Source organism: Lissotriton helveticus, chromosome 8, assembly GCF_964261635.1.
Source record: "Lissotriton helveticus chromosome 8, aLisHel1.1, whole genome shotgun sequence".
Classification (NCBI taxonomy): domain Eukaryota; kingdom Metazoa; phylum Chordata; class Amphibia; order Caudata; family Salamandridae; genus Lissotriton; species Lissotriton helveticus.
In genome coordinates, this window is record NC_136069.1 from 312228763 (window position 1) to 312244365 (window position 15603).

Consider the following 15603-nt stretch of genomic DNA (forward strand, 5'->3'; position numbering starts at 1 on the left):
TCCCCATACCCAACAGCTCTAATGTCAGGCTTACTCCACGAGTTAGTATCAGATTTATCTTTCCACACTTCTCAATACATTTCCATGGATAACAAAGTGTAAAGAGTGCCCGAATGTACAAGCATATTAATATCATATGAATATAATTTTATGATTCAATGAGGTTTGGTTAATAATGAAGTGCTCTCCCTAACTACGTCACAATCCAAAATTGAATGATCGCAAAGTGATTCTAAATCATTACTGTACACTTGATCGTACTCATAAGTGTCGTCGTAACCATCAACACATAACATAAGCTCTCGCATATCATCAGAAACATCACTCACTTCATGTACTTGGTTTGATTGAGTTTGTCCGGATTGGATTTTGGTCCTACACACCTTAGCAAGATGTCTCTTTTTACCACAAATCCTACATAATGCATTTCTCGCAGCACACTTGGGACTAGAAGCAATGTGACCAGGTGCCCCACAACGGTAACATTTAACAATTCTTGTGTCAAATTTTGACATATTAATATTACCAACAGATCCGTCAGACTTGACAAGATTTTTTATAGTTTGTTTAACTAACTTAGTTTCATCAATATAAGCTTGTATTTCACAACTTTTATTACTCTGATCCTTAGTTAATGGATCACTGCAAACTTCCATTTCTTTAATCCACATTTGGGTATGTTCTAACCCTTTAGCGATTTGAATTGCTTCCTCAAGAGATGGATCTTCAATAAGTAATTTCTCTTGTATTCTCTTATTGTTAGTGCACCTTACTATTTGATCTCGAATAAGAATCAGCTAAGTTTTCAAATTAGCATGTAAGTGATAAACCTCTCAATGCAGCAAAATAGGTGCCAATATCCTCATCAATTTTTTGCTTGCGACTAAAAAACTTATGCCTCTCAAGGACCACATTCACTTTAGTGGTAAAATGCAATTCTAACATTTTCATTGACATCTCATATACATTAATGGGTTAACTATCCCATGTTGCCAGAGAAATCCAGGTAAATCTTCATACAATCGACGTCCTTCAACTCCAAGATGATGGAGTAATATGGCTTGTTTCCGTATGGGTCCATATTTATCTGCTCCTCTCGCTAAAATATAAGTGAGAAATAATTTTTTCCAATCTTTCCAAAGAATTGCTGGATCACCAGGAGTAGGAAGAAAACTTGCAGGAGCAGACATAGATTGATCACCCATATTGATAAAAAAATAATTACAATGAGAATATAGACCCAATACAACATACCTAGAAGGAAATATCGGTTAATAAAATAACAAGTCAAAACATTAAGTCAATATAAGAAGATAAAATATTAGTTTAAAATAACAAACCAGAAAGTTGATGAACTTTATTCTTCTGAAATCACTGGTCCACTTATTATGCTTTTCAACTCCAAATGTTCCCAATTTGTAGAAAAATAGCACTTCTTCCAGGACTAATGTTTCCCAAAACTGTAGAAAATTAATGTTGTAGAAAACTGTTCTTTTCTCTCTTTATTTCTGTTGCTTTTAAAATCGCGATCGTTTTTCAATAACAATCTTGTAAACAAGTCTTTTCAATGAAGCATTGCCCAATTTTTTAAAATGGCCGCCAAGAAAAACATTCAGGCTGTTTTCAGGATAAATTAGAGCATGTTTTCCAATATGGCCACCAAGAAAAACATTCAGGCTGTTTTCGGGAGGAAATAGAGCTTGTTTTCCAATGTGGCCGTTCGTTACAGTGTTTACCTTCAAATAATCTTCAACACTTTACTGTGGAAACATCTTTTAACCCCTTCCATGCTGATGACGTCATGCATCACGGTGGGCGTGTGCTGATGACGGCTGAGAGCCGTCATGAACCCACCCACTCAATAAAACTGCCGCACAGGTGTAGAATCGCGGGTGCGCCCAAGGGGTTAAAGCCAAAAATGAAGTTTTAGTCAGATGATTTTCAGACATTCAGCTCTTAAAAATATAATAAAAAATTATGCTCAGATTATGCTCAGTTAGATCGAGCTCAACTTCAGTTCAGCTACAGTTTAATACATGCACTTCAGCTACAGTTTAATACATGCAGTCCCGAAATGACGATAAAAACAGGTAAAATTTGTCTAAGCCTCTGTATTAAAACCTTCAGGCTTAGATTTAAACAATCTTTAGAAGAATATTAAAGGAAATTAATCTTCCAGTCAATTTGATGAAAGATAAATTGCTTTATTGGAGAGTAAAGGTAGATACCTCCAGCACAGCCTCACAGCTCACAAACCAACTTCTATAATCAAAAGCTAATATTCCATCCTAGCAACATAACTAACATTCTAATGATGACATGCAGAAGTGCCAACTCTACAAGTCCCTCCAAGGCTTAAACACTGTAGTATTGGAAAGAGACATGTTCCTGTGGGAAATCCTCCTTTTCTGTATGGTCACCCTGGATTCTTCGACTTTTGCGGGACCCTGTTTTATTGGTGGTTTCTAGACTCACAACACCGCTGAGTAGTGCCCGGTGTATGTGCAATGACCCCCCAAAAATATGGAGGAATTAGTTCATCCCTGGCGTATTTAACTTTTCTAGAAGGCCATTGTAAATTGTGCTGAAATACACCCATGGCATGAAAAGTTCAGTCGACTGTGGATTGCAGCAATTAATGAGCTGTCCACTAGTGTGACAAAAGAGAACATGACTTCAGGCCTACCATTGTAGCCTGACAGCGGCAAGGTAAACCCTGTATTTTAAACTGTTAATATAGCCCTTTATGACAGGTAAAAACTCCCTTTTAAATATTAGTAAGTCACCTCTATGTAAGCTTTGCAGCCCACAAGGCAAGGTGCATTGCTTTTAAAAGTGGGGCATGTAGAAAAATAATGTTACCATGTCCCTACAATGACAAGGCCCTAAAACTATTTTCACTTTTGCAGATCTAGCTGTCCTATGTGGGAAACAAGAGTACAGATTAAAATACTTATACTGATAAGTCAAAAAAAGGAACAGCTACAAAAATAATTAAAACAACGATTAAAATCCAATTTAATGGCAAAGTCGGGTTTTTAATAACTATTAAGGGAAAATAAGAAAGTTATCCTTTACCAACTAGAACTGTGAGAAGCCTAATTAGTGTAAGCCTCTGCCAGCTCTCAGCCTGTGTTCAGCCTTGAATAGGTATGACAGCCCTCCATGGGGCAAAGAATAGGCTGACCGGAATGGGCAGAGATGACTCCTCTGAACTCCACACAATATTCAGGGTAGAGGCTATGGACATCCTGTGACACCACACTGTCAAATCCTGCTTGAGGGGTCTGCTGAGCCACATGTAGCACTTTGGGTACACTTGAAAGGGAGAGAACAGGATGCCAAAACAATTTGTGTGGATCCCGTGGGGTTGGTCAAGGACCCTGCTTACGTCCTACAAGCCATCCGTCTCTAGGTTTGTTGTGGGAACAGTAGTCTTCAAACTGGATTTTAGTATTAAATGTGGGAGGAACCTAGGAATACCATAGTAAACTTCAAACACATACACCCCAAGCCTCAGAGTCTAAGTTAAGTGTGGCCAAAGATGTTTGCCGTCTTGATAATGCCCGGATACATGGCATTTGGGCCTGTTTGTAATGAGGCAAACAAGAAGTACTGAAAAGGTGGGTAGGGTTGACCCCAGGAACTTTTACAAATTTGGTTAGGAAGCAGACTCAATCAGCTGCTGCAAAAGTCATTGAGATAATCCATATATCTAGAGAAGAGCATAGAAGGTAGAAGCAGTAGAGAAAAGATTTTTTTTTAAAAACATTGAGTTAGAAATGTTATTAAGCAGAAACCAATCATGTTCCAAACCAAACTGGTCAGCAGAAAAAGGATAACCGGGAAGGGAATGCATGCTTAGCAAGGCACCATACTGCCTATGACACTTTAAATGAACATTTTTTTAAAATATATTTCTTTATTGAAATTTTCAATCAGGTACAAACATAGCAAAGAAAAAAAATGGAAAATGAACCAAAACAGACATAACAGCGTAATATAAGCATCACGACTTGTACATGAACCTTGTCCCCACGGTGTGGTGAACTGTTCGACACAGACATCCGACAGAACATCAAATATGACCCGTTGTATACTCCGACGACTGTGCATGACGTATACATTGAATTAATTGATAGTAGCCTTAGCCCACATATCCCAAACTTCACCTCAGTCCATGGACCGAATGAGTAGTTCTGGTGCAAGCAGCCCGAGGCCCATCCAGTGGCTCGGTGATAACAGGCTAGTTTACTTCGTGGGCTGTGAAGCTGGGGGTAGTCAAATATAATCAAAAGACTGAGAATGTGCAAAAACGACGGCATTGGACGGAATCAGGCCTGCTTCACGCCAGGCCCTCGTAAACAATTCGAAATGAGCTCTTTTAAGCGCTCATAATCAATCTGAACTTCAGGACAATTCGAAATGAGCTCTTTTAAGCGCTCATAATCAGTCTGAACTTCAGGACAGGTGTATAAACCCTCCTGTTCCTTTTCACACCGAAAGATCGAAAAATCATGCCCACAGTTCCACTTCACTTTGCTCTAGGTGTACTGCTTGCTGCCTAGGGCTCGACCCGAGTACTACAAGTATCTGTTAGAAAACACTTAAACAAAGAACAGAACCTTTTGAGGAAAATACATCAGACAATGAAAGGCAAATGTAGGACCATTGTTTTCTGTTCATTCACAACAGAAGTGAGGCGAGCAGGTAAGTAAAGAGCTCTGCCCTGAAGCAGGAACACTGCTTCTGTTTAAAACAGATTTATACAGCAGATAAGGTGTGATTACCACTCGTTGGAGACGGAAGAGCGATGGATCCACGAGGACTTGTTGAAACGGCGCTAATATATACATTTTATAGCTCTCCATTTGTAACATTAAGTTAGTATAGGGCTTTACGTCATCAGCCGTCCTCGCAATCCGTGGAATTCATAAACACGTCAGAGATCACTGCTTACGTCAAAACAGAGAAAGACGAACGGTTACACTACCCAGAGTCAGATAAGAGCTCGAAAAAAACTTTTTCAATATAGCCGTTAAAAACCCTCATTATCTTAGCAGTGCATAACAGGCATAGTAAATGTTCAGCACAGAGAGTACTTATATCGCATCACTTCTGAATCAACGCTCTGTAGAATCGGCCCTCTTTACTTTCAGTTTCTTCTAGCTCTTCCAGTCTGTTCAAATCCACTAAGCACATCAGAAGGATTATTAACTGGGGTCCCACTTCAAGCAGGGACTTCAGCTCAGCTTCTCCAAATACAGCTTTTGAGGTGTCCAGCTCACCCTCTGAAGAGGAAAGAGTAAAATATAGGCATTATCCTATGTGAGAATGAGTTCATTTTGTGTGAAGACTAGACTGTACATGAAAAATCAGTTTATTCAACAAGGAAAGCAAAATTCATTTCTAGGCTCAGATGAGAAATACAATAAATCTAGAAGCAGGATTTATAATTTAGTGTTCGACACAACTAGTGCCTAGAGGTCAGGGTGGCACACGAATGGCAAGTAATCAGAGTCAATGTTTATGGTCATGGTAACAGCCCAGCTAACTGCAGTAATACCTACTGCTTAAGATATACATAGAGGACGTTGGGATCAGTCCTTTTCTAATACTGGGTAATGACACTACTTTGTGACATGGTCAGTTACATCTTTGATATCCCCAGAGGGGTATTTCTCACTCACTAGCATGCTATTGGCTGCATGGTCAGTGATTGGCTGCCGCCCCCTCCCTATGACCACACCAACCCCCGGACACAGGGACATGAAACATGGTTATCTTTGGAAGGCGGGGGGTCGCAAGACCCCCCGGCCGTATTTATTAAGATATAAAACAATACATTTTTAATTGTACGATAATCAGTTTATACAAAAATCAGCAGGACATTAGATACATGATTGTCAACAGGTATGAGAGACTATCCTTAACAAAAACTCTAATACAGATTGTTTCCTAACCGAATCTAACATCCTCATCTGAAATTTAGTATACTAACATTTCTGGCCATATGGCAAGGTCGCTAACCGGTGTCAGGTCCTACTAGCTGCGCCTCACCACAAGATGTGCGCATGCGCAGCCGGGCCCGGTAATTACCCGGTCCACGCCGTGAACTCCATTCACCCACTTAAGGAGGGCCCTTACTCAGCGCCATCTGTCGACGTCATAAGTATGCGCGCGCGGGGTGGCTACCAGCCTAAGGAAAGCGTGACTCCTCCAACCCGCGCCCCTTTGAAGCACCAGTTACCTTGCACCTGAAGTTCTAGGAGGGGCCAATGGCCCCTCCCCCTGGGCAGGAACCTCCATAGGATGATGCCCGCCCCCTCAGACCTTAAAATAGCTGCTCACCGGTCATGACCTTACCGCCACAGGCCAGCATTGTTAACCGACGATCTGGCCTCCCCCCTCTTATACCTAAACCAGGACCGACTTACTTAGCAAATCCCTCTAACCAAGCCCAGAGATTATTAGACCACAGGACATTCCCTGCCTCAGTCAAGTGTACCCCGTCCCCCAGGTAGAACTGCTTGCCCCAGATACATCCATGTGGAATCGTCTGCAACCGAGGGGCTCGGAATAGTTTGTCCAACTGTGTGTTGATCCTCTTTACCAAGTGATTCAACGCCCTGACAGAGTCCCCCCCTCGCCACTGCCACCGAGGGATAAGTTGCGACCATACTACTGTGCAGCCCGGGCAAATCCTAGTTACCCACCCTGCAGTGGAGATGATCTCCTCAATAAGGATGCGCCTCCCTAGTTTGGCCAAATCATTCTCCCCCAGGTAAAGTATCACCACTGACGGGGGGGCGGGCTGCCGCGCTAAGAGTCCCTGGAAGAAGCTCCTAAACTGGCTGAGGCACAGACCCCCTCTTCCGAAAAAGGAGATTTGAAACCCCTTCTGCGCCGCCCTGTTCCTACGGTCTCCTGAAAGAAAAACATGTTCAGCACGCCTCACATAAGAGTGGCCCACAATCCAAGTCACCAATTTCATGTGTCCTTCCTGTCGCTTGTGCTGCGATGGTGTCGATCGTTGACGCCCGGCGGCGAGTTCCTCCCCTGCGTCACAGGTTTGAGAAACTGCAAAAAACCAGAAAGACACCAGACGTGAGCACCATCCTGTCACAACATGTCAATTCGCACATATCGTTTGTAACATTCCGACGACCATCTCCCTATTCTCTTTACATTCTCAACTGGTAGACCCCTTGCTACTGCTTCAGTTGCTGCCCCAATCCTAAATGAGTGAGTGCCAAATTCCCTGGGGTCAAAACCTGCCTGTCTGACCGTCAGCTCCAAGACTCGCCTAAACTGGTACCTGGTCAATGGTGTACCATCGGCGTGACACAACAGTGCACCCCCCGACGTGCCCTCTCGCTGCCTGTGGAGGAACTCCACGTGGGAAACCGGGCAGCAAGGGTTGGCACGGGCCCGGTGGAGCACTATGGTGTGACCCCGAGATTCCTGGTCAGTTATTGATCTCTGAATTGTCACCCACATAGTATCCCCTCTGATCTTTACACAGGTCCACTGCAGGCCGCCCAACTTATCTCCTTTTGACCCTGCAACTAATTCACCAATTCTCAGAGCCCCATAGAAAGCCAGGGAAAATGCAGCCTTAAACAGAAGTACCTCCCACTCGGAGCTACAGACACTGTGAAGCGCTCCCAATAAGGCTGTCAGCCGAGCTAGCCCAATGGGCCTTCTTCCATCTGGAGCGTGACCTTGTAGACGGCGCCAACCCCTCAAAGCCTTGCGCACCATAAAGGTGTTAGTAGGATCCCGCATGCCCTTAGCCTGCGCAAAGAAGGAGACCGCCGCCCTATGTCTGCTCGCCGCCGCCACTGAGCACCCTTCCCTGTGCATCGATTCTAAGTAGGCCGCAAAGCTGTCCTCCTGAGCCCACCTAGCCTCCCATTCCAGCCCCAAGAAAGCCCGGTAAGACAAAAACGCCCCTTCGTAAGCTGTCTTGGTCCTGGGGGCTAAGCTAGCAACCACGAGGTCCTGTAATCTGGGGCACCAATCTGCCAAAGTACTGCCGGGAAGTGCGCTGGCGAGGGGTCTGCTGCAGGAAGATGTTCCCTGAAAACCTGCATTTCAAAGCGAGAAAGGGAATCAGCTGCATTGTTGAGGATTCCTGGGACATGCTTGGCTCTGAAAACCACATTCCATTTTAAGCACTGTAACACAATCTCCTTTATCAGGCGCAGTATGAAGGGACAGCGTGCCCCCTGTTGATTTATACATTCCACAACTGTCATGTTATCAGACCAGAACACCACTGATTGATTACATAGGTGTTCCGGCCAGACCTTCAAGGCCACCCATATTGGGAAGAGTTCCAGGAAGCCAATATTGGCGGTCAGACCCCACGCTTTCCATTCCTCCGGCCACCGCTGAGCGACCCACTTGGTCCCCAAGATGGCGCCGAAGTCCACACTACCAGCAGCGTCTGTCCATAAACCCAACTCTGCTGATGTGGCGGGAGGACCGGACCACACTATCCTGCCATTAAAATCCTCCAGGAATGCCATCCATATATGAATATCCTGGCGAACCTCAGATGACAACCTTGTGCGGTGATGTTTCTCCCGTAGTCCTTTCATAGCTTGGGCAATGGAGCGTGAGAATGGGCGTGCCATTGGGATAACCCGCAGAGCAAAGTTCAGTTGCCCCACCACTTCCTGCAGCTGTTGCAATGACACCTTGTCTTTGCGTAAGCATTGACAAAGCGCTGCTCTAAACCTAGACACCTTGTCCCTGGGCAACCTGAAGCATCCCTCCACTGAGTCAATTTCGATGCCAAGGAATTCCAAGCAGGTGGACGGGCCGACCGTCTTCCCTGGCGCCAGCGGGACCCCAAAAGCCCGCATGAGCACGCAAAATTCCTGCAATGCCCAGGCACACTCCTGAGAGCCCGCCGCACCTAAGAAAAGGAAATCGTCTAGGTAATGCATGACCTGCTGGTGGCCCGTCCCCTGTCTCATGACCCGCTCTAGAAATGAGCTAAACGTCTCAAAGTAAGCACATGAAATGGAACAGCCCATGGGCATGCATTTGTCCATGTAAAACTTGCCCTCAAATTGAAACCTAGGAGGTGGTGATCCAAAGGATGGACTGGGAGGAGACGGAAAGCAGATTCTATGTCGGACTTTGCCCTCAGTGCCCCTGGCCCCAGAGCCCGCAATAAGTCAAGAACCTGGTCAAATGAGGCATATTTTACACTACAAATCCCTTCATCAATCGCATCGTTCAAGGATGCTCCTCTTGGTGCCGACAGGTTGTGGATCAGTCTAAACTCGCCTCTCTCTTTTTTGGATACTACTCCCAGCGGTGAACACACAAAATTGGGGACAGGCACCTCCTGGAAAGGGCCAGCTATCCTGCCCAGCGACAGTTCCTTGCTAATCTTAGCACCCACCACTTCAGGGTTATGCTTCACTGACAGTTGGTTCCTGCAACGTGCGCTACCTGTGTACCCCACCGCCGGGATCCTAAAACCTTGTGAGAAACATTCCTGAAGTAGAGTGGCCGCTGTGTGGTCCGGGTATCTATTCAACCATGGGATCATTGCTAAAACGTCTATTGGCGTGGGGGGGCCCGAATTGTCAGCACTACTCTGGCTTCCCCCTTCCCTTCTGACCGTGGTTGCCTTGCTTGGACCTGCAAGTTGTCTCGGGGTGGGATGGGTGACCACAGACTGCACATGCATGTCTAAATCTACAGGTGCCCTGGGCCCTTGTGCAGGATCGCTTATTAAAGTCCCAGCATACCCCTTTCCTCTCTGCCCCCCCCCCCTATTCTTCCCCGGGACCTCACTCCCCTGGGCAGACCGAAAGGGCTGTTGGGGTCTGGTGGAGAACACCCTGACTGCACTGGCGGCCTGGGATGGGGCTGTGTCCCCTGAGAACTGCTTATGCCAAGACATAGAGTCCACCCTGTCCCATGCCAGTGATGTCAAATTCCTTTGCTTTCCTGAAATTAACATCATACTCCTTCCACGCATCCCCAGTGTATTGATCGCTCCACCCCACAATCCTGCTCTGGTAGCAAGCCATTGCTGCCTGCACATTAGGGGGGCGCTCGGCCGTGATAGCCGTAAGGACGGAAAAGGCCCTGATCCAATTCTTCAAAGTCTCATCTACCCTGAACTTGGAGCACTGCGCCCTCCATTCACTCGGATGCATCCATTCCTTCAGTAACTTGGCCTGCTCCATTTCCCTATTGTCTAGCAACAACGAAAAAATGTAAACATATTTTCCCGCCCAAATCAACTCTTTCACTGCCTGGGACACATGTTGTGCCAAATTTTCACTCCTGGATGGCACTGAGCCGTCCCCCAAGAGAGGCAGCGCCACCTCCTTACCATTTACGGGCACCTGGGCCGGTAAACCATCATCTCCCTTTCGGTTGGGCGGGACTGGAACCTGTAAGTGAAGAAGATGAGGGCACCGCAGTACTGTCAGCCGCAGTTGCAGCTTTAATCTTTTCTACCAACTTCGCCGCTTCTGCCGCATGATCTGATGAGGCAGGAAACACACCACCCTTTTGCAGCCAAGGTAATAAGGCGGCTATCTGAGATACCAACTCAACAGGGACCGGGTCCAGGTTACCAGCTGGCACATCTGGGACCCCAGGGGGCATGTCCGATGGCACTGGCGTGGTAGGCAAGGGAGCGGGTGTCGGCGGCACACTCGGGACTGGTATCAGTACCACGGGCGGGGGGGTAGGCCCCGCAGGAGGGGGTGCCGGCGGCATGGCAGGCACCGGTGCCGCGGGCGCAGGAATTACCGGCAGAGGCGCAAGAGGGACCGGTACCGCAAGTACGGGCGTACTCGGGACCGGAACTAGAGGTACAGGGGCCGGGGCACTGTACCTCGGCTTCTTGGCCTTAGATCTCTTGGGTGGGGTAACAAAATCCCCCCTCGGCAAGAGTGCCGCTCTCTGCCGCATGGGCCTGCCTGATGGGCCCGGGGGGTCAGCAAACCTCTCATTCATGCGGGCCTCCAATTCATCAACTTTCCCCAACCTCTTATTAATTTCGCTCATCTCACGCATCATGGCGTGCATCATAACCTCCATGCTGGGCCCTCCTTTACCACCCCTCGGCCCCGGCATGTTTGCACACCCCTGCCCTACACTCCTAGTGTTACAACTCAGGTGACCGTGTGCTTTGTACCTTCACCAGATGGAGGATGCACAGGGGGCTATAAGCACCATGCAACCGCAACCGCAACGCCCCGGCTTCTCCGGTTTGTCAGGGGTGAGTAAACTCTAACGTAGACCCACCCGGCGGCTACTAGAAGTTATGAAATGCAAGCCCCCCGCTCTCCTCTTACCGATCCAATCCTGCGTCGGGTGTGTGGCCACGTCTGCCGTCCCCTACTCCGGGCACACCGTGTGCAAGATGCTGAGCTTGTATTGTGAACCAAAAAATTGCGATTGCCTGTAATAGAAAAAGTTATTAATATCTGGGGGTGGCTAACTCAAACAGTTGCAGAAAATAACAAACTGGAGATAATAGCACACGGGAATGAAGAATAGATCAAAACCTTTGTTGACCACCCCTATGCCAAACCTGGCTGTTTAATTAAACCAAACCCCTAAGCAAAACTTGGCCGTTTAATAAAATTAAATCGGGGAGAAACAACACTCAGAAATATACACGTTCCCCTGCAGCGATATCAACACAGTTGTATGTCCCTTACAGGTCTTCCATCCAGGTCCTGCCCTGGTCGACCCTGCTTTGCCGCCCCCAACCCCGAGCCTTTCCAGTACGATACCCCAGGCGTTCAACAGGACGGAGTAACGTACTCCCGTTGTTAACGAGACAGCGAGTGAAGGCAGCGCTGCCGCTGCAAATATCCTCAGGCCAATCACCGAACAAAATTGCGGCTGCAGCGGGTGAGTTGGATCCTGAAGGGAGAATATGCACAATTTGTGTTGTGCGTTGCCCCCGCCCCGCAAACTATCTCTGTGCGCGCCAAAAAACCAACTCCGGACACAAAGGACGATCGCCCTGATGACCCGGATCGTCGCGACCACTACCGGCAGCGCACCCCCGTTCCGCGCTCGTATATGACGATTCCTGCTCCCTCGACTTCCCGGGATTCGTTGTTTCCTGAAAAAACAAAGCAAAGAGATTATGAAACAAGAAGCCCCGAGCGCGGGGCACCACCGGTGTGGGGGAGGGTCCAGGCAACAAGGAGTCCCCTGGGCGCTCCCCGCTTCTTTATCCTCCCGGGGGCCCGGGGGGGGGCCGGCACGCCCCCCCCCTCCCAGCCCCTCCTGCAGCCCGCCCCCCTGACCCGGATGTCGCTTAATGCCATCCGGGTCAGGGAGGGCGCCCGCCAATCGGTGGTAGGGCGCGTCCCAGACTACACGCCCCACCACCGAGAGGCATTGATGGAGGGGAGCGGTCGCCGCACCGCCATGCGGGCGGGGGGGGGGCAAGAGCCCCCCCTTTTCATTTGTTGTACCCTTCCACCTCATACCGAGTGCTGGCATTGAAGTGCACTAACAATGGTACACCCATTCTTTTTTAGTGGTCTATTTTTTGTGGAAAACCTATTGTGAATAACACAATACAGAGTGACTGAGTCCGCCCCTTACTCATGACTGAACGGCTTACTGGTGTCTCTCACTTACCAGCTCATATTCAATGGCGTATCTCCCTATTCTTGAGCTTGTCCCACGCAAGAAGTTTTTCATTCTCACTGTGTTTTGATGGCATGTATCCTTACACCTGCACGTGAGGAATCATATTTAGCAGTGATATGATGGGGAATAACATCTGCAGGAGGAGATGCAATTGGGACTGAGGCATAGTGAAGGAAGGGCACAGAATTACCACACCAGATTAAAAGAATTATATATTTACAGGAGAATGGACATCTGAAGAAGCGGAGAGAGATCACTCCACTCTATTAACCTTGGGGGTAGGGAGGGAGGAAGAACAGGCCATCTGCAGGAAATGTGAGGAGAGACGGAAAATTGATCCATCTATAGAACAAGGAGTCGTCTGCATTAGTGGAGGACCACAAAGGTTCACGATCACCCTAGAGTGAGCTAAGATCGTCCTGCAAGAGCAGAATCGCTCAAGCCGCTTAAGGCTGTCCTGTCTCTGAAGGAGTGCAGAAGCAAAAAGTTACCACAATACTGGAAAGTGTATGTCAGGGACACCTTTTCTCCACGACAGGGGTGCAATGCATCCCCATAGTCTTTTCACATCTAGCCCATTCTTGGACAGAATCAACCCCTAGAAAAACAGGAAGCTCATTGGGAGCACATTGGAGAGTGATGCCCATGTTGGTTGATTGCAGGAGCTGCTATGCTGATCCAACTGGCTCTGCATTTGCTGTCTGTGCCTACAAGTGAAATGAGAACAGACACTGTGTTACCATCTCTCCCTCAGCTTTACCTCAGTCCACCTTACGTCTTTCTGCTCTTGCTCTGACACTGTAATCCCAGTGTTACATGAAGTACATTACACATGTAGATTTACCCATATTTAAATCTACTACATGGAGGAGTAAAGTTACACTTTTGTGCTATTCACCTTTTCCGAGTGAAGACTTACATTGTCTCCACTCTCTGGTGGAGCCTCATAAAAAGGATTAACAAGTTTAACGTTATTACAAGTAACCTTTCACATTGTAGGTGGAGATCTTTGGCACAATGGAAAGGGTTCCCGGTGGGAAAGTACAGAGTTTAATATTCGTATTTTTTTTAAATGTAAATGTAAAATCATTTGAAATGTTTATTATAAACCTAGAAATATTAAAATAAAGTGATACAGCATATCAACTCATTAAATTCAATATAAATTAATTAAAATATATCTATGTGCTTCATAACTATTTCTTAAAGAATAATTTTAAATCACTCACACACTATAATATTTTTTGTTAAATATGTATTATTTATATTTTGATAAATGTTACTTGCAGAATTGATTGAAGTAAAGCCTGCACAAGCCAGACCTTGTCCAGGGGGAAAGGAGGACTACACTCCCAAGACTCCTTCAGACCCAGGACGCACCACTGTTGCGCCCAGAGGCACTTAAATCTTATCGCGGGTCATGCGGTATAGGACACGTGAGGACGGCGCCCGGTCAAGAGCAGGCCCATCCTTGCCCGTCATTGACAGGAAGAGGCAGGGCAGGGCCACCCCCTTTGGCTTTTATTCATTGCGTCTCTTCAGTGATCATTTCTGCCATCTCAAGGTACTTTGACATTGTATTACAAGCCTATCATTAATATAAAGTGGGGAATCCAAGGAGCTCAAGTACCCCCCCCCCACTAATTAATCGAAACAGCTTTAAGTCTGTTAGGTTCCAGTCATTCAGTATTATTAATTGTCTGCAATTAGTGGCAAGGAGTGATTGTGTTCACTCTGAAGGCGGCGCTATCAGGGGGGACAAACTGGAGCCAAGGTGATTAAAAGTCTCTGGTGGTCTGTTTCCATTTGTACCTACTAATCCTAAGTCTGAGACCAGAGACCAGAAATGGGGAAGAGGACATCTGCAAATAGAGGGGGGGAGGTGACACAGGTGAAACCCACCACAGCTATGCAGGCTCATAAAAATGCTGGGAGCAATTGTGTTTTAGATCGTATTGACGACATGTTGGTTGAGTGCGAGGAGAATTTGGATCCCCCTGTGCCTGTCTCCTCCTGTAGCCTGAATGGTTCTAAACAGAGGTTACCAAAACACATTCCTTCAATGTTTAGGAAACCCAACAGTCACAGTAGCAAGTCGATCAAACTTGAGCCTATTGGCATTGATGCTGATGCAGAACTAAAGAGTTCAGCTCTTTTATGTAACTAATGCAGCCCAAAGCCTACCAGACACTGATCTTACCCTTGGAAATAGGTTTACACCACACCAACCATTGCGTCATAACCAAGAGGGGAAGGAGGTTGCGGTGGGAATTGTGGGGGCAGGGAAAGGAATGGTAGATAGGAGTGATAATGGTGGTGAAGTTGGAGGTGATATACCTTGTAAAGAGTTACCCTTGCCCGACTCTTCTGTTTCTAAGATTATAGGCGACCAGAGGGAAGAAGGTAGCATGCTGAATTCAGCAATAAATCAACTCTCAGGACAGATCAAGCTTTTATAAGCCAGAGGCGAGGGTGACATTCAACCCCCGTCCCAAACCCCTACTAACCACACCAATCCAACCTATCCAGTGTAGACTATGCCCCAACTACTACCTTCGCAAACTGATACTGCTATCCATGAGTGTAGGGCCATTGAGAAGGCTCTATATAGAGATCCACGGGGTTAGTTTGCCCCACATGCAAGCCACTAGTGGTCCACTGACGCACCAGGGTCTTCTTCCCACCTTTGGTTGCTTACACAGCACCAATCGAGACCATAATCCCTCAGACAAATTTATAGTCATGCGGGACCACTTTCCATTGCCACCAAAACCTATTTATATAATTAATGTACCAAAGGCTTCATTGTATCAAAGGTTTGAAGGGGAAGACTCCCTCATAAATAAAACCATTCACTGGATTCGCCATGTGAGGGGATGTCGCTCAGCTATTAGAGAGGATATCCTGAGAGCCAGAGGATATCCTATCCAAACAATTCTACGG

At 46.8% G+C, this 15603-nt stretch overlaps 1 protein-coding gene across 3 annotated transcripts in view; it reads right to left on the bottom strand.

The window, feature by feature from the left end:
• Positions 1 to 3875: 3875 nt before the first annotated feature.
• Positions 3876 to 15603, bottom strand: part of SKA3 (spindle and kinetochore associated complex subunit 3) — a 574705-nt gene continuing 562977 nt past the window's right edge. For 2 of the 3 annotated variants that reach the window (XM_078657088.1, XM_078657086.1), the window contains one exon: positions 3882 to 5291. In XM_078657088.1, the coding sequence (XP_078513214.1) occupies positions 5113 to 5291 (179 nt within the window). In that variant the 3' untranslated portion in view covers positions 3882 to 5112. Of the gene's footprint in view, positions 5292 to 15603 lie in introns of all 3 variants that reach the window. The other variant, XM_078657087.1, reaches the window with a different exon arrangement.